Source organism: Acartia tonsa, chromosome 2 (genome assembly GCF_053477335.1).
Source record: "Acartia tonsa isolate MP-2025a chromosome 2, ASM5347733v1, whole genome shotgun sequence".
NCBI lineage: Eukaryota > Metazoa > Arthropoda > Copepoda > Calanoida > Acartiidae > Acartia > Acartia tonsa.
Window position 1 is genome coordinate 54,630,351 of NC_137261.1, and position 18,835 is coordinate 54,649,185.

Sequence of the window (18,835 nt, forward strand, 5' to 3'; positions counted from 1 at the left end):
CTTATAGTAAAGTAAAAGGATCTCTTTCTGTGCGTCTGTCTGTCTGTACTGAAGGATCTTCCAAACTGCTGAACCGATATAGTTCTCCTTTACAGGGTAGCTCCTTATAAGTCCTGGTTTATAACTATTTGGGGAAAAGTACCACCAACCTCCCAAGAAAAATCACTCCCTAGAGGCCTCTAGGGGCGTTTCACAGAAAAAAAGAGCCATGATTACATATGTTTATCTTCAATTAGCTTTTATAAATACATTTGTAATTTTCTTATTATTTTTATCTCTCACAAACATATAGTATAATATTTGTATATAATGCTTGAATATAAATAGTAAACTCTAGATTCAAGGGAAAGAGCAACAAAAAAAATATTAAAATTTTTTAGAGAATAGAGTGATCCATAAAAATATACTCATTCTCTAATTGTGAGTTTACAACTTTTTTTCTCGTATTCATTCGAATCCGGTGGATAGGAACCGGTTCTCATCCATACGAAAAAACTATGTCTAGCATCGTATTATATCCAGCTTTCTCAGCAGTAATTGAGATCTTAAGCTTCGTACAAAAACCCAACTATGTTATAAAACAGTATTAGAGATTTAAATATGGCCCAAACAATTAGGATTAAAAAAAGAATTAAATGTTCTAGAACGTCAGGGTAATAATTTTATTCTTCATCTTAAACATATTTTTTTTTTAAAGTTTCTTTGTTTATTTAAGTCCTTGTCAGCCATATTCTACTGGTTATTAGTTAATTATCGCATTAGTATATACTAGTTAATAGTTACAGCTTTCTGCGGATAATAAAACGATAAATTGTAAGATTATTTCTCGTTTTGTTATACCCTACATGATTTATCAGTATGGCTGAGAACCGTTTCTAATCCACCGGATATTTTTCGGATTCTAAGCAATACTTAAAAAAAGATTTAAATTATAAATCTCTCTTAAACGTGAGTAAAAATGTGGGGGGAATGTATAAATAAACTGTTATAAATCTTGATTTAAGTAACACAGAGGAAATGAATGGCTGGTCTTTAGCTACTTCTTACATAGATTGGGATAGTCATATACAAAACTATTTCTTTTATCTTATTTATGTAATATTTCTATATCATATTTGCTGGATCATACCTGGAACCTGAAATTGACTTAAAATTGACCTATATTTCATGCAAGGATATACTACTTGAGAATATTTTAGTGTTTTGGTAACATAAAATGTTTTTTTCCTGGATGACCCTGCCAGGTTTGCTGGCATACTGTGACCGCCAGGATGGAGATATTAAAAAAATTCCAACTCTCAGTTATATGTCATATCCATATTTAAAAAGTAATTCAGTTATGGCTCTCTATCTTTATCCCACAGAAAATGAGATAGATAAACGGGAGTGGGGGGGGGGCGTTCAACGTACCCCCCCCCCCCCACTCCCGACCGCTAAGGGTTAAGATTTCGACCCTAGAGACTAAAAGCGAAAACACCTGTGCTATAGATTTATGATTTTTCTTTCAATTTGTTTTTCATTATACTGCTAACCATCTGACTCGAAATGTAAACATAAAGCATTTTACTTTTTATGTTTACGAAATATTTTCTTTATTTCAACTTTCTTTTATTTTTAACCTCTACATACAAAAATAAAGTTCTGGCTTTTGTTCTGAGTTTTAAAATAACAAAGAAATTAATTCTTCAAAAAATATCTACGTATATTTTTGTTAACTATAATTTGTCTTATAGAAAATATTTCCTTTTCTTGACTAACCCAGTCATTTTATGACCCACTTTAATAGTTGTAAAAGAAATTAATCTAACAATTATTCAATTTTATTCAACAATTTTAATATTGTACTTTGAGGGGATATTGTCAGGGATCTAAAGGGATGAGACAAAGGTCGATAAATTGAAATACATCCCCAATGAAGATTTACAGAATCAACCTTTAAGTAGATTAAAATTAGCTGTGGAAAAGTCTTAACACTCAACTTACTGAGCCAACCAATCAATATTCAAAAGTCCCCAAAGTTGAAAGTCAACGAAAGAGAAAACGTTATTATAAAACTTTGAGGACTAGTTTCATAAACAGCCGATTGTCCGCTCTATCTTATATTTTACTATTTTTTGGTATAATTTGGGAAACAATGCCCTTTATAATTACAATAGCGGCTACGCCCCTAGAGGCCTATAGGGGCACTTGAGGAGGAGAGAGTCGAATTTAATAACCCAATTTCTTATTTTAGATTTTAAAAGAAAAAGTTTTAAAAAATTTATGGGGGGACGAAAAATATTTTTTTTTTGGGGGGGGGGGGGTTTCCCCCTCTCATTTTTAATTTAGTTTAACAATTATAAAAAAAAAATTTGGGGGGGGGATTTTTATTTTTTTGGGGTGTTGGGGTTGTCGCACCCCCCAAGAAAATAGTTATAAACCTTCCCGGGACCTATGAGAAGCTACCCTGTTAAGGAGAACCCGATCGGTTCAGCGGTTAGCGAGATCCTTCGGTACAGACACACAGATACTTTAGTATAAGGATATGGTATAATCTACTGATCATGCCATGCATACATATGAATCCTCTTTATAATTTTTGCACCGAAAGTACAGATAAATAACCCTGACAACTAACTTGATCGTTTGCTTGCGAACTTTTTCGTCTGCAAGCAACTTGCCTTCAGCTTTTTTGTAGCAACAAGGCTATGTTATTATACATGACGCTATTGGCTGATATGTAGAGACCTTTTTGAAAGTCGGCACAGAGTCCACGAGGTGGGGACATATACAGTTATTTACCCCCTTCCCCCTTTATTGATATACTTTAATGCTATGCCTATATGTCATGAATTTATCTATAATACAAAGTAGACCAAAATGTCTCTCTGTCTGTTTGTTTGTTTGTATCAAATGATCTCGCTAACCACTGATCGGGTTCTCCTTAACGGGGTAGCTTCTAATAGGTCCTGGGAGGGTTTATAACTATTTTTGTGGAGGGTACCACTAACCTCCTACGAGAAATTACCCCTTTCCCCCAAAAAAAAATCCGCTAGTGAGCTACATATAACACTAGCGGCTACGCCCCTAGAAGCCTCTAGGGGCACTGCACTGGTAGGAGAAGGAAAAGTCGACCTCATCCTATTTTAAATTTGAGTTTCCAAAGAGTTATAAAAATTATTTTTTGGGGGAGAGGGGGGTTTAGACACCCTTTCGAAAAATAGTTTAAAACCTTCCCAGGACCTGTAAGAAGCTTTACTGTAAAGGAGAACAATATCGGTTCAGCGGTTAGCGAGATCCTTCGGGACAGACAAAAAACGCTTACAACTTTATATAATAGGATAAGGATAATGATTTAAATATTATAATATAAATGTTTCTGTACTTGTAATCCTTGTTTTTTCATGATTTAGAAGACAGAAAGAGAGAAGGACCAAGGAGAAAAGTACAACTAACAGGAAAGATTATTTAATTTCTCAGGGTTTTTTTTATCAAAAGAAACCAATTGAAACATTATGGAAAAATATACTTTACCAAAGAAAAATAATAAATATTTATAAAAAAAAAAACAATAAAGAGCCCAGTTCACAAAATACAAAGGTCGACCTCTGGAAATTTTAGGTCGACCTATAGAAGCTTTAGGTTGACCGATTTAATAAAGGTATTTGTGGGTTGTACTTGTTTAGGTTGACCTAAATAAAAAATCGCTTGACCTTTCAAAGTTATTTGTGAACTGGGCAAAGGTGTGTTCAGTTGCGTGGATACATCCCCCCCACACTTTCCCCCCTTTGTATCCATCCACTTTTTTTGAAATCAAGTTAGTGTCACTAAATAGGTAAATTAACACTTGAAGCGTGCAATTTCTTTCATAAAGAATTAGTTAGCAGAGTTGCTAGTAACTAATCAAATTATAAATAATCTTTGTAAAGAGATTCCTATCCTGAAAATTGGTGTTTCTTACCAGATGCCATTTCTAATTTTAGCCCATCAGATCAAAATCAGGTAATTTGGTAGTGGACAAAGGGTCTCAAAAATCAGTCATGTGACGTCATAAAAATAAGGGATTGTCCATCTCTTAGGGGTTTTCTTTCCCACTTCTCCTCTCATGTCCCTCATTTTTATGACGTCCCATGGCTGATTTTTGAGACACTTTGACACTACTTAATTTAAAAATAAAATTAATTTACATTTTTAGAAAGTTTTTTTGATCTGAATAATATTAGGCCAATCCTATGAAATATCCAACAAGTGTTTCGTAGGCATTATACATCCCATAAAAAAGTAACAAGATTTATGTGTGTCCAGCAGTCTGTACTAAAAGATCTTGGTAACAGCTAAACTAATATGGTTCTCTTTTACAATTTAGCTTCTCATTGTTCATGGGATGGTTTACCACCACAAGAGAAAACAACCCAGGGGCATAGCCGCTAGTATAGATATAAATGATTACATATACAGTGCGCCACATATAACCGGACTTTTTTTAAATGACCATAGTATCAAAATATTTTGACCAATCAGGACAATTCACCTTACTATCAAAAGCTTAGGAAATGACCTTTAAGCACAAAAAAAATCTTTGAACAAAGATGGGCTGGTACTCCGAAATGGCTGCACTTATGTTCATAGAAGTATGTAAGACACTAGAAAAGACTAGAGATCTTTATCTAAAATGGCTTAGCTGTAGTACTCCTGCAAAGTGAAATGTGGCAGATATAGAGATGTCAAAAACATCAAAAATTGTGAAAATTTCTCGACGTTAGAGACCCATATGGAACTTAAAAACTCACATTAAACTATTAGACAGACATCCATAGCTGAATCTTCATGCCATTTTTAGGTATAGAATATTGGTCTAGCTCAACTGTTGTCCAAATAAAGGCCTCTGTGTCAAAGGGTAGCTTGAAAGTTTGGTGAATTTGGATCCTGCGGTTACTGACGCTCCTAAGGAAATGGGCCCCCCAGAAGCCCGATCTTAATTTAATGGAATTTTGGGCCTGGGGATACTTTGAAGCATGCATCAATAGACTTGTCCATGCCACAAAGACCTCCCTCATTGCCACTATCAAGGAGAACTTTGCCAGCTTGGACAGGTACATTTTGACCTGGGCCTGTCGGCGGTTGAGTAGGCGGGTAGAGGCAGTGATTGATGCTGGCTTTGATTTTATTCAATGTGCTAATAGTCATTTACCTAGTTTGCTTCCCAGTTTTTAAAATTTAATAAAATCTTTAAAATCGACGATTTTATGTTCATTTTTCAATTTAGAAAAAGTCCGGTTATATGAAGCGCACCCTGTACGTGTAAAAGGAAACCATATCCCTTAGGCTAGCCAATGAATTTTTATAGGATTTGGCCCATTAAGCATTATAATGAGTTGAAATATATTTGTAGAACTTGGATAGAGATGAAAGATCACAAGAATCTAATCACATTCAAGAGTCATTTACATTCAAAAACAGGTACAAAAGGATAAGAGTGGCCACATCAAAAAGTGGCTATTTTAGAGTAGCTAATTCTAACCTTAAGTTGCACTCAGGCTACTAATACTTTGGTGGTTTTTGTAAGATAGTATGAGTTCTGATTTAGTGAAATAATCTAGTTTTTTTTTAAATTGATATAATGGATGTATAATATACCTGGATTTTATGACAAAGTAAAAATTGTTGACAATTTAGCTTGCTAACATGAACTCGTTTATTGGTCAGTTCGTTCATCCAGAAGGAGGCGAGAGAATGGATTAAAGAGAGGGGATTCGTTATTTTAGCCCCATAATTCAATTGATAAAATGAAAATAAAGTGTACGATCCAAGTAATACTATATTCATTTTTGATTTTCATGAATTAATAATTTCTAGTGAGTTCCATTTAACAGAACAGGCAGAACATTCACCAAATCCTACTACTACCATAGGTCAAAGTTTACAGGTAAATGCTGGAATTATGCCTCACAACCGTAGAGGATAGTCTGGAGAGAGGCCAAATCAAAAATGGTGCTTTTCGGGGATCTAAAGGGATAAGACAAATGCTAATAAATTGATGTACAACCCCAATTATGATACACAAAAGATGTATATGACAATTACTGGTTGAAACAATTGGACACTCAACTTAAAGAACTAATTAATCAAAATTCAATAAAAGTCTACAAGTTTGTTAAGCCAACATATGAGATAGCGCTATTAAAAGACTTTGGAGACTAGTGTAATAAACAGCCCAATGCCCCCACCTTCCATGAGTGCTACTTTTGTTAGTGGGGTGGGGGAATAAATAGACATAATATATCTAGATGATTCATCTGACCCCAAAATACATCTTTTTCAAAAAGAAAATTCTGGCAGACAAACACTTTTATTTATGTTTTTATACACGTGATTCTTTCTAATATTATGTACAATTTTAAGATTAAAACCAGTTTTTTCGCCCCAATTAAGATGCCGAAGGCACGGGCTAAAAAACTGGTTTTAATCTTATCATTGTACATTTTTATATTCTTAGAAAACTGGATAAAAGACATAATTTTTCGTATGGATGAGAACCGGTTCTAGTCCACCGGATATTAATCGGTTTCGAATGAATGCGAGAAAACGTGTTACAAAATTCACTCTTTAGATATGTAAATAAATACTTACTAGGTAATGAACCCGTCACCCTCCGGCTCTAAGATGACTAATCCTACAACCAAAAATGACCGTAATGATGACATAATTGCATTCTCCTCTCCGTCGGGTTCTAAGAAGGCTGATTTTATTGATCTATTCCATGTACACCCAGGTGAGTTGTTAGATTTTTATATAAAACTAAATATTATCAAACAAACTTTAAATACTTTGTTTTTGTCTATTTATTACGCCAGAGCAAATAAAAAAATCTAAATTAACCTATATTAACGACAAAAAAATTCTCCTGTAACAATATCCACGTATTCTATATCCATCACATTCCCTTTTCCCTGCTAACATGGAGCTCGTTTATTGGTCAGTTCTTTCATCTAGTTGGAAAGTAGGATATTTCGTCAAGGGGTTGGAAGGGGGGAACCTTTATTTTAGCCCGCTGCTCACTTCACCTTATTAAAGGGTGTGCAAAAAAAATGCGGACATTTTTAAAATTGAAATTGCGAGGCTTGTGTTAATAGTAGAAGAATGTTATGCATACCGTTAGAACCGGTATATTTTGAAAATATAAGAACGATTCCTCTGCTACGTATAGTTACGGAGCTACGTGTTAAAATGTCCCAACTGGTGTCAAACTTGACTTGCGAGTGAATTTTAAAAGATATTTGTTCATTTTTTAATTTAAAATTGCGCAACTTGTGTTGATAGTAGAAAAATGTTACGCATACCGTTAGAACTGTTTTTTTTTTTTTGGAAATATGAGAACGGTTCCTGTGCTACAAATAATCTAGGAGCCAGATGGTAAAATATCCCAAAATTTACTCGCAAGTCATGTTTTAAGTCAGTTAGGATATTTTAACACGTAGCTCCTAAACTATGCGTAGCACAGGAATCGTTTTTATATTTCCTAAAAATAGACTTCTTAGCGGTTCTAAAGGTATGCGTAGTTTTTTCTACTATTAACACAAGCCGCGCAATTTCAATTTTAAAAATGTCCGCATTTTTTTTGCACTTCCTTTAGATCACATGAATATCATCTGGTATTACATCCAAGTAATAGTATATCCATTAACACTATTCTTTTTTTACAGAACACAAACAAGAATCTGGAAGCGAAGAGGTAGTTCATTATATTGATTTATAACACATTTTTTTTTCAAATTAAACAATTAACAAGGATGACAGCATCCATAAGTAGCGAAGCTCAGAAATTATGAATGTATATTATGAATATATTTACAATATACCAGTGTCATCCTATATATTTGATGAAATAGGGAAATGACAAAAACTTCAAAATCACGCAACCTTTCAAGCACGAAAAATGAAAAATCTAGGAATCGATCTAGCACCACATTTATAAACAAATCTTTATGAAACTTGATGGAAATATGTAGAATATGAGCATATTCAATCCCTGATAATTTTAGCCGCAAATCCTGAATAGGAATTGAGAAAAGAATAGAAAACCTAAAAATCTAGGAATCGATCTAGCACCCCTATTAATATAAAAATCGTAATAAAACTTATGTAAAATATGTAAAATGTAAATTTAAGCAATCCCTGAAAATTTCAGCCCATTATCTTAAAAAAGGAGTTGAGAAAATCAGAAAAACATGAAAATGTAGGAATCGATCTAGCACCCCAAATAACATACAGATGGAAAAAACAATGTATAGATTAGATGTGCATATGTTATAAGAATCTTCACTAAAAATTTCAGCTTTCTATCTTTTATAGGAGCCGAGAAAATCACGTTTCCCCCACTTTGTCTCAGACGGACAGACGGACGGACAGACGGACAGACGGACAGACGGACAGACGAACATACAGACGGACATTTCGAATTATAGAGTAGCTTCGCTACTAAAAAGTTATGTACCTACTGCCACTATTTCAAGCCTGTGACATCAATAGTAAGATTAGGGGGAATACCTTGGCCCATAAACATGCGCAACTCTTTACCATGCTTGCACAGTTAGGACTTCCAGAAAAAAGTCGTGCAATTAAAAAATATATCAATTTAAATTAAATAGTGGTTTTAAAATGGTATTCAAAAATGTAAGAGATTTAAATATTGTATTATTATAACCGCTATAGAGTTTAGTTACATACAAATTAATAGTAAATCCATATACTAAAGTAACAGGATGTTTGTCTGTGTGTGTGTCTGTACCAAAGGATCTCGCTAACTGCTGAACCGATCGGGTTCTCCTTAACAGGGTAGCTTCTCATAAGTCCTGAGAAGGTTTATAACTATTTTCTTGGGGGATGGGACACCCCCAACCAACCCCCCCAAAAATGAAAAATATCCCCCCCCCCAAAAAAAAATTTACATTTTTTTAACTAAAATTAAAAATAAAAAAAATCTTTTAAAATCTAAAATAAGAAATTGGGTTATCAAATTCAAGTGCCCCTAGAGGCCTCTAGGGGCGTAGCCGCTAGTTTTATATAAATTAAGGAAATCTAAGCTTTTTATTACACTCTTTATATACTGGTAAAATAGGTTTTGAATATATATAATTTTTAATTGTGATCTTTTTTTCTGATTGTATAGGTTACTGTCCAGGACACACATTCATTTGAGAAAAGATCAGTTATTGTCTCAACAGGTACATATAGTTATTACTTTAAAAGCCACTTAGTTGATTTTTGTGAAAGTCCATCTGGCCCCAAAATTCGTTGAACCTAAAAGGGAAATTTTAGGAGACTCCTTTATTTATGTTTGATTTACACGATTCTTTCTAAAAATACCCAGCGACAAAATTTTAAACTAACAAAGCTTTATCCTAAGTAATGCGAATATTTAATTTTGTATCTTACTCGTTATGCGAATGAAAAATCTGTGTACACTTCCCAGCCAATAGTATGACCAGATTATTCCTCTAGTGTTTTCCTATTGGCTCATTTAGAGAGTGAATCTCTAGATTATCTCTATTGCCACAGAGAAATCAACGTTCATGCATAAATTTGTACTTTTTAAAAGCCATCAAATCGAAGCCTTGATATTTCTAATTTATATTTATGTTTCCATTATTCATTTTATCTTTCTTTGTAGGAAAAATTCCAAATGTTCCTAGATTTGATGAAATGCTTATGACTCCCAAGGTAACCTACACATTCTTTATAATAAAAACAAGGATGACAACATCCATAAGTAGCGGAGTTAAAAAATACTGGATGAACATCCAGAATGAACTATAGATTATTTAAATACAGAATAAAAATTTAAATAAAATCACGAAACCTTTCATGATATATAATGTGGATATCTAGGAATCGATCTAACACCACAACCAATAAGTAAATCTTATTGAAACCTCGTGGAATTATGTAAAATGTAAACTTATTCAATCCCTGAAAATTTCAGCCGTCTATCTGGACTAGGAGTTGAAAAAAAAGCTTTAACACTTAAAAAATTAGGAATCGATCTAGCACCTCAAACAATGAGCAAATTTCACTGAAACTTTAAAGAAGTGTGCAGAATTTGAATTTATTTAAGCCTTAAAATTTTAGAATTCTATCTTTAATAGGAATCAAGAACATTATGAAAACTTAAAAATCTACAAATCGATCTAGCACCCAAATTAATTGACATATATTAATGAAAATTAGTGAAAATATGACGAATAATAACTTATTTAATCCCTTAAAATTTCAGCTGTCTATCTTTTATAGAAGCCGAGAAAATCACGTTTCCCCCAAAACGTTACAGACAGACATACATACATACAGACGGACATTTCAAATTATAGAGTAGCTTCACTACTAAAAAGAAATATAAAATATTTATTTAAACAGCATATAATTTTAGCCCATCAATGATAAAAAAAAACATTTTGTTACAATAATGATAATTTTGAATTGATTTAGGTGGATACAGAAAAAGAGGAGAGTAGTGGACAAAGTCATGCAGAGGATTGGGATACTTTCTTCCTTAATTCAATCAAATAGTAGTGGACAAAGTCATGCAAAGGATTGGAATGCTTTCCTCTTTAATTCAATTAAATAATAGTGGACAAAGTCATGCATAAGATTGGGATACTTTCTTCTTTAATTCAATCAAATAGTAGTGGATAAAGTCATGCAGAGGATTGGTATACTTTCTTCTTTAATTCAATCAAATAGTAGTGAACAAAGTCATGCAGAGCATTGGGATACTTTCTTCTTTAATTTAATCAAATAGTAGTGGACAAAGTCATGCAGAGCATTGGGATACTTTCTTCTTTAATTTAATCAAATAGTAGTGGACAAAGTCATGTAGAAGATTGGGATACTTTCTTCTTCAATTCAATCAAATAGTAGTGGACAAAGTCATGCAGAGCATTGGGATACTTTCCTCTTCTATTAAATCAAATAGTAGTGGACAAAGTCATGCAGAGGATTGGGATACTTTCTTAGATACAGTTTTTGGTAAATGAAATTATTTGTTTAACTGTAATTAGACTTTACAGTAAATTGAAACTCAACTGAAATAATAAAATTCTTTTCAAAATCAATCATTTTTTGTACCTTCCAACAATAGTAACCCTTAATTAATGTATGATTTTCATATGACATCAATCAAGAATAAATATTAAAAAAAAATATCTTTAACATTGTTTTATATGTTAGAAGCATAACTGACAAACCGACGGACCAAGCAAATTATATACTGGATGCTCATTGGTACGAGGAATCTTCACAAGCATCTAACTTGAATAGCAGTCGAACAAACCTAGCATTGCTACTAAAATTTCACAATACAAATTAAAAAGATTTTAATATTATTACTACACACAGTAGTTATCTTTATAACAAGTGCATTATCTAAAACATTAATTAGGGCAATAAATACATTCATTAATTATTAGTATAGACAATACCACTAGGGATAATAAATGTATTAAGTATAGATGTATAACCTGGATAAATACCTGGTTCCAGTTGTGGAACCTTATTCAAAGACCCAATTGAAAGTCTGCACATGTATCGATTTAATTGTTAAGAAAACGTTTTACATTTATTTTAAACCTACTTTCTCAAACCTTTTTTATCTAGTAAAGGGTGTTAAAAAAACTTTTTTCAATATTAAGCTTACAGTTTTAGTCTAAAACAAATAAAGAATATGCCCGAGAAATGACAATAAGAAAACAATATTGAATCAATTGAATCTACTCAACTTTTCTAGGCACTACAGCTCGAGACCTAGCCCTTGTGGAGAAATTTGCTCTACCCAAAAAGTACATATTTTACACAGTGGGATCTTTTGCCAAAAAACGGGACATTAAGGGTAGACAAAAGTAAACATCAATAAAAAAGCTTGTATTTGACGAAATGATGTAATTTCTTTTGCTTTAACTCAAAAATAACATAAATTTTGCTCCTGTTAACTTCTAATGTGCATTTGGTAAGTACGTCTGGCGGTTTTGGAGGAGCGAAGCTACCCTATTTTTAAAAAATTTATATACCCTCATAACTTTAGTTAGGATAGGAATATTTTAACAAAATAAACGTCTATGTAAATATTTCTTCAATGCAAACAATGTTTGTGAACATGAATCTAGCGTCAGGTGCACCCAGTTCGAGTCCCGGCATTTTTAGGTAGGTCCAGTATAAGTAAAATAGGACACTAATAAGGCATGTTTTCTAATGTTTTTTTTTACAGATATAAACAACAATAACATAATTTTCAAAACACTTTTGATTTTGTGTTAATACCTTTATTCTAAGTCTAGCTATCTTCATTTAAAGTTTGTATAAGAATATAAACATAATTGCTTATATTATATTCTCTCTCAAACGTATTTTTCTCTCTTTCTCTCAGATGCAGATATAATGTTTTTGCAATATTATAATTAATCCCCGAATTTGAATTTCTGCTGAACCAAAACCAGTTAGAAATACAATTGTTTTCAGAACACATGAAATTTAGCAAATTTAATTGCTAAAATAAAAGTATTTATAAGTCATCTTTTTTTTGTTCCCTTAAATGTCCATTAAAACCGCGAGAACGGCAAAAATCGTTAAAAATCACACCTACGGCGGCAAATAACGGCGAAACGGTTGGCCGGAGGCAAATAATGCATAAGTAAAGAAAGTTCCGCCTCAAAAAGTTAGAAAACATTGCAGAGATGACTTTGGGCTCTAAAATGACTCCTTGCCCCTCTAACGAGGAAAAATTTCAAATTAACAAGAACGAAATTGTTCAAACCATGCAATGTAAAATGCTCAATTACTCAAAAACGGCCGGGAGGCCCCAGGTTATGAAAACTGTTTTAAACACAATACATGTTGCATGTTAATATTATTATTGCAAAACCCAGGGCATCCTGGCCGTTTTTGGGTAAAATGGAGAAAACTGATTTTTTGGGGTTAAAAATCTTAATATTTTTGGTGAAATTTTCTCACAAAATGTCAATTTACACCACCAAAAAAATATTTTTTAAAAATTTTTCTTTAATTAGACATTGGTACAGGTATCTGAAAAGTACCTCAATCAAAAATCATTTTCATAAGATGAATATCACTTAATTTATGCCACAGTTGTTTCAAAATTAACAAAATTAATATCTAATATTTTTTTCTCTCACTAATGCTTTTTTTGTGGATATCTTGTGTGGGATGTCGCAGAGAATTTGACCAGTACGGGTTCTTGGATCAGTACAGGACACTTTCTGGAGCTATAGCTGGAGGCATGCTCCTTCCTGAGCAGTAATTTGTTGAGCAATAGCGTCTAACTTACTTACATGGTATTCCATGTTCTCATTTGGATTATACAGAGTGAGCACTAGTTCGGTCTCGAGGTAGCCCTGCTGGTAAAGCAGCTTGGCTACCTCTCGACGAACATCCTCACTGACACCATCACCGCTCACTTTACTGAGAAGCTGCTGATGGGTCACAGTTAAGTGGTCACGCAGCGGCTGCCACATTTGTTGGTATTCCTCCTCTCTGAACATTTTTAATCAAATCAACAGTAAGGTTTAGACTTTACTAAATGATTGACTATAAAACTACAATGTGCGCGCCAACGCGCCGCAGTCTTATTCACTCTCACTTTTTTTTTACCTTGGCCTACTTTCACCACACCTTTTTTTCTACCTTCTATACAAAATAGTGAGTTCCATAAAACATTTTTTTTCTAGGGCAAATATTCTCTGGTGCACATTAACCAGAGAGTTTCTCTCGTCTTTTTCTTTATCTAATTTTAATCTTAATTTTAACTTTATTTTAGCTTACATTTAAGTATATTATGGAGCCCCCCCCCCTCCCCCATTGCTCTCTTTACCCTCCACTCTCCCACCCCCCCCCCCCCGCCGTCTGTCCTACCATCACAGCAACGCTGTGAACAGTTCTCAAAACACTAAAATCAGATTCCGGAGGAATCGAACCCAAACATACTAAGGGATATACAGCATGACCCTCGAAAAAGTATTTTTAAGCATCTGCAGCCCTTATTTCTCAATGAATTAAAAAAAAATGCATATGTCCTTGTTCTCCATAGTATTCCACATAAGTAGATATAAAAATATTTTTTTTACCTCCATTAACACCGGAGATTTTTAGAGCTAAAGTTTTGAAAAAGTGACTGAGAAAAAGAATTTTTTTTGTTTCTCTAATTTTTTGGATGGTTATATTATGTTTTTCTGGCAACTGAATAATAATACACAAAGAAAAACAAGTTAACTAATTATTTCTTTTTTATTCCACCAAAAAATATAAATTTTTTATGGCAAAAAATACTACTGAATGAATTGATAATTTGCAAATTTTAGGTTATTTATTAACCCTTATTTGAGAAAAGGATTAATTATGACAGTTGCTCCGCCTACTTTTCTGACATCTCAATAATTTAATAGGGGGTTAATTAAGCTTTTTAGACAAAAAAATCATTATGTTTTAATTTTATTTTCTTCATAACTTTTTTGTTATTAAAGTTAGGATTGTGAAACTAAAACAATTTTCCTGCTATATTCATAAAGATTTATTTGGTTTTTTAATCTTAAAAAATTTTGCCTAATAAGTAAGTTTTTCAAAATATCATTAAACTAAAAAGACTCAAAAAATATGTGTAAAAAAATGCTTTTTTACTCAAAAACTAAATTTTTTATTTCATTTTTGTATAAAGTTTCTGCTAGTAACAAAAATAAAAGGATTTCTACCTTAATTTTGCTAAAAAAGTCGTTTCATGTTAAAAGTTACTTTTCCTCAGTCACTTTTTCAAAACTTTAGCTCTAAAAATCTCCGGTGTTAATGGAGGTAAAAAAAATATTTTTATATCTACTTATGTGGAATATTATGGAGTACAAGGACATATGCATTTTTTTATAATTCATTGAGAAATAAGGGCTGCAGATGCTTAAAAATACTTTTTCGAGGGTCATGCTGTACTTCCCTTATATCTCAAAAAACCAAAATCAGATTCCGTAGGAATCGCATATGACTCGTATTTATATACATAAGGATTCTCTATATCCTTTCCCAAGAATAAAAATTCAGATTCCGTAGGAATCGAAACCATTATCACCCTACTCCTTTTTCACCTAGGTCCTTACCTAGGTTTTCATTCTTATCGTTTTTTATCTTCGTTTATTTGTTTTTCCGTTAGAATTCCGGGGTTAGACCGCCATTGTCGGGATATTGAAATTATCCTTAGACACGGATAGAATTTCACACTAAAATCAAACAATTTGTTATACAGGAACCAGTCAAGACAGGGTTGCCAAGGGATCACAACGGGAATAGCGACTTCTCACGAAGGCTTCGGTTCCCTAATTGTTCCGAACTTACGCTTGGAGGAGTTGCAACTAATAGTAGGAGGATGTCTGAATCACGCAGCAAGATATCGTATTTATCTATTGTTAAGATTTGTATCTGTACATATAACATTGTATCGGCTTGGCAAGCGTCAAAGTACACCAGTGGCTCCACAACCCTTAAAGGGTTATGCCAACTATCTGGTACAATGTTGCATGGAATTTTTCTTGTAAAATGATATTTGTATCCTATATGAACTTGGCTTGGCAACTAGGTGGAGAAGAAGTTCGGCCAATTCCATGCTAGATACCTAAATAATTGTTATTATGCAGTTCGTTATACTATTTTTTGTTCAAACTCGAAACCAATAGAAACAAACCAGAAGAACCAAACCAATCAAAGCATAGTAACCTTTAAAATGCCATATATCAAATAAAAATATGTTGTACCTTTGAGGAAAATAAATCTTATCTTATCTTATCTTAACATAAATGTATTTTTTGTTGCTTTGAAAAAAATGTGTAAAAAAATCAGGAAAATCATCAAAACTGAAAAGAAATTTTTCACTACCTTTTTTAAAAATGGCATAAATCCGCCAAAAATGAATATTTTTTAAAAATTTCTTTTCTAGCTGTCTACTTACAGCCATTATTAATTCTTGGATAGATAAAAGTCAATTTTAAATTTTTTGGATGTACCACTGGATCCCACTGTGATTTTATTACAAATTAAGACAAGTTTGTTTATTTTTAAAAAGAACAAACCAAACTTAAAACCTTTTAAATAGGCCCTTGTTGGGGCATTAAAGACCATTCTATAGACACCTTAAACAGGTTTTTAACACAATCCTAGCCAATTTGGCAAAAATTAGAAAGACCTGGAGAACACCGTCATGTCTTAATGTTTCATGGGTTTGTATTTTTGATGCCAAATTGACGAGTATTGATTTAGAAATCTATCTGGTTAAGATGTCTATAGAAAGGTCATACCTCATCAAAAACTCTTAACTATCTCCAAGATTTGAAGTACTTAAGATGGTTTAAATTATAAACGATTGTTTTTTTGAACACCCTTTATATCGAAAATAGAAAAAGATATACATCTTGTTGCTTTAATTAATTACCTCATTACTCTTTATTTCTATGCGTACAGGCAGATATATGAAAACAAAAATAGAGAGCCATATTGATATAAGGATCAATAACTGGTTTAAGGTCTTGTTCAATTTTCGTACTGGATTACTTGCATTAAAAGTTGTGCAGCCTTAGTCATTTTTGGATGAAATTTTCCCCAAACTTTAATATATTTAAAATGTAAAATCTTCGGTGAGCCATTAGAGTAAAATACTAGAGGGAGACAGTGTTAAATAACTGTATTCCCCTATCCCAATGACCTTATGCCGAATCTTAATTGGGTCTTTGAAAATCAACCAATGGTAACGGGAATAATGACACAACAAAATAGCAGAAAATAATTTGCTAGCAGACGAAAAAGTTCCTTGGAAAAGTGTTATTTAGAGGATTTGCTTTGGGTTCAAATTAAATTCTCCAAAATATGCTTATTTTTTCTATTTCAAAAGTATAAAAAGTATAATATAAAGTTACCTTTCACATAATTAAAATAAAAGGTTGAAATAATTAGGATGTAATTTTGTGATAAGAAAAATGGGGTAAAGTTCTCTTACGTGGCAACGCCTCTTAAGGGGTGTTTCATCGTATTTGCAAATAGGGCCAATTGCCTAACCCAACTTAACCTAACCTAGCATAAAATAACCTATCAAAATCTACTGTGAAAATCAACGAAACGCCCCTTAAGAGGCGTTACAACGAAAGGGACCGAAAATGTTACCAAATAATCTAAAAATCTGGTTAATTTTTAATTTAACTTAAAAAGGTTTGTTTATGAGTAGTAAAGATGCGACAAATCCTTGAAGAAAAAAGATGAATACATATCGTGTACAAGAAAGTAAAATTAGAATTGATCATGTAATTGATATGGTATATATTAGATAAAAAACAACAATGTGAATGATTTGTGTCTGCCAATAATACACTTTTGTCTGAGGCCAATAATTTTGTACAGAATTATAATAGAAATTATCCCAGGCGTAACAAAGATTGTGTCATTGTCTTTCTTTCATTAATTATTAATATTGTGCTATACGTACATTAATATAAGTCAAAAAAGTTATATTAGTAGCAAAAAGAAAAATTTCAGAGATATGAAGGGGAGGATAAATTAATTATTTAATAGGCTGCTTATTACACTAGTCTCCAAAGTTTTATAATGATGCTTTCTTAATCTATAGATTAACAACTTTTCGAGTTTGGGGACTTTTCGAGAATTTTGATGGGTTTGTTCATTAAGTTGAGTGTCCAAACGTTTTAACAACTAACTGTAATCTAACAGAAGAAGCTATTTTTTTATCACAATTGAGGATATTATCAATTCATCTGCCATTGTCTTATCCCTTTAGATCTCTTTGAGTAAATATAGCAGTAGTATGTAAAGTCCCATAATATTTACGTATTGTTATACTTTTTAATTCTTAATTGAAAGGGAATAAATATTTTCAAGCTTATCAATTTGTTTTGGTATTTAGGTCAACTTTTGGTTAAAAAGATTAATAGATTTTGTCTCAACTAAAAACAATACAAAGTTAGAAAGCTAAACAAGGATGGCAACATCCATAAAAGCGAAGCTCTGTATGACAAACTAACATTAACACTAGTAAAGAGTTAGAACTGGATAAGAAGAATATAAATGTCTGTAGTCTAAGCAAAATTTAAAATAAATTTGTTTAAATAAAGGTTACTGTTAAAGGACATACTTACCTTTAAAGGACTTAATTATAGAGACACTTCATTTACAACTTAAAAATATCTACCCAAACTCCTCACTGTACTATATATATTAAAAATAATTCTACCCAAACTCCTCACTGTACTATATCTATTAAAAAGAATACTATTCAAACTCCTCACTGTACTATATCTATTAAAAAGAATTATATTCAAACTTCTCACTGTATTATATCTATTAAAACGAACACTATTCAAAGTCCTCACTGTACTATATCTATTAAAAAGAATACTATTCAAACTCCTCACTGTACTATATCTATTAAATAGAATTATATTCAAACTCCTCACTGTATTGTATATATTAAAGAGAATACTATTCAAAGTCCTCACTGTACTATATCTATTAAAAAGATGCATGGAGAAAGTTTGAAAGTTTATATCTTGACCAACCAACTCTCACACAATGGTACTGACTCGATATTAGTCCATAACATTTTTATTCGTCAAATAAAGTTTCTGACCATTTTATAAAAACGAATAAACTGTTTTTTTAAGAAGCAAAATCCACTGAACGCCACTGCTAACAAAGGATTTCATTCCAAGGATTATGGGTACATTGGGCTGTTTAATACCCCAAAGTTTAAAATAACCTCTTATTATTTGTTGGCTTAACAAATTTGGGGACTTTTATTGAATTTTAAGCG

The 18,835-nt window shown here is 32.4% G+C and overlaps 1 protein-coding gene across 1 annotated transcript in view; it reads left to right on the top strand.

Annotated features, from left to right (window-relative positions):
- Positions 1-11,090, top strand: part of LOC145312867 (uncharacterized) — a 40,588-nt gene extending 29,498 nt beyond the window's left edge. Inside the window, exons 13-21 of the mRNA XM_080152099.1 lie at positions 3,393-3,435; positions 3,907-3,981; positions 5,372-5,439; positions 5,836-5,905; positions 6,613-6,751; positions 7,683-7,711; positions 9,149-9,203; positions 9,650-9,699; positions 10,465-11,090. Of these exons, the coding sequence (XP_080008225.1) occupies positions 3,393-3,435; positions 3,907-3,981; positions 5,372-5,439; positions 5,836-5,905; positions 6,613-6,751; positions 7,683-7,711; positions 9,149-9,203; positions 9,650-9,699; positions 10,465-10,545 (610 nt within the window). The 3' untranslated portion in view covers positions 10,546-11,090. The remainder of the gene's footprint in view (positions 1-3,392; positions 3,436-3,906; positions 3,982-5,371; positions 5,440-5,835; positions 5,906-6,612; positions 6,752-7,682; positions 7,712-9,148; positions 9,204-9,649; positions 9,700-10,464) is intronic.
- Positions 11,091-18,835: the final 7,745 nt, after the last annotated feature.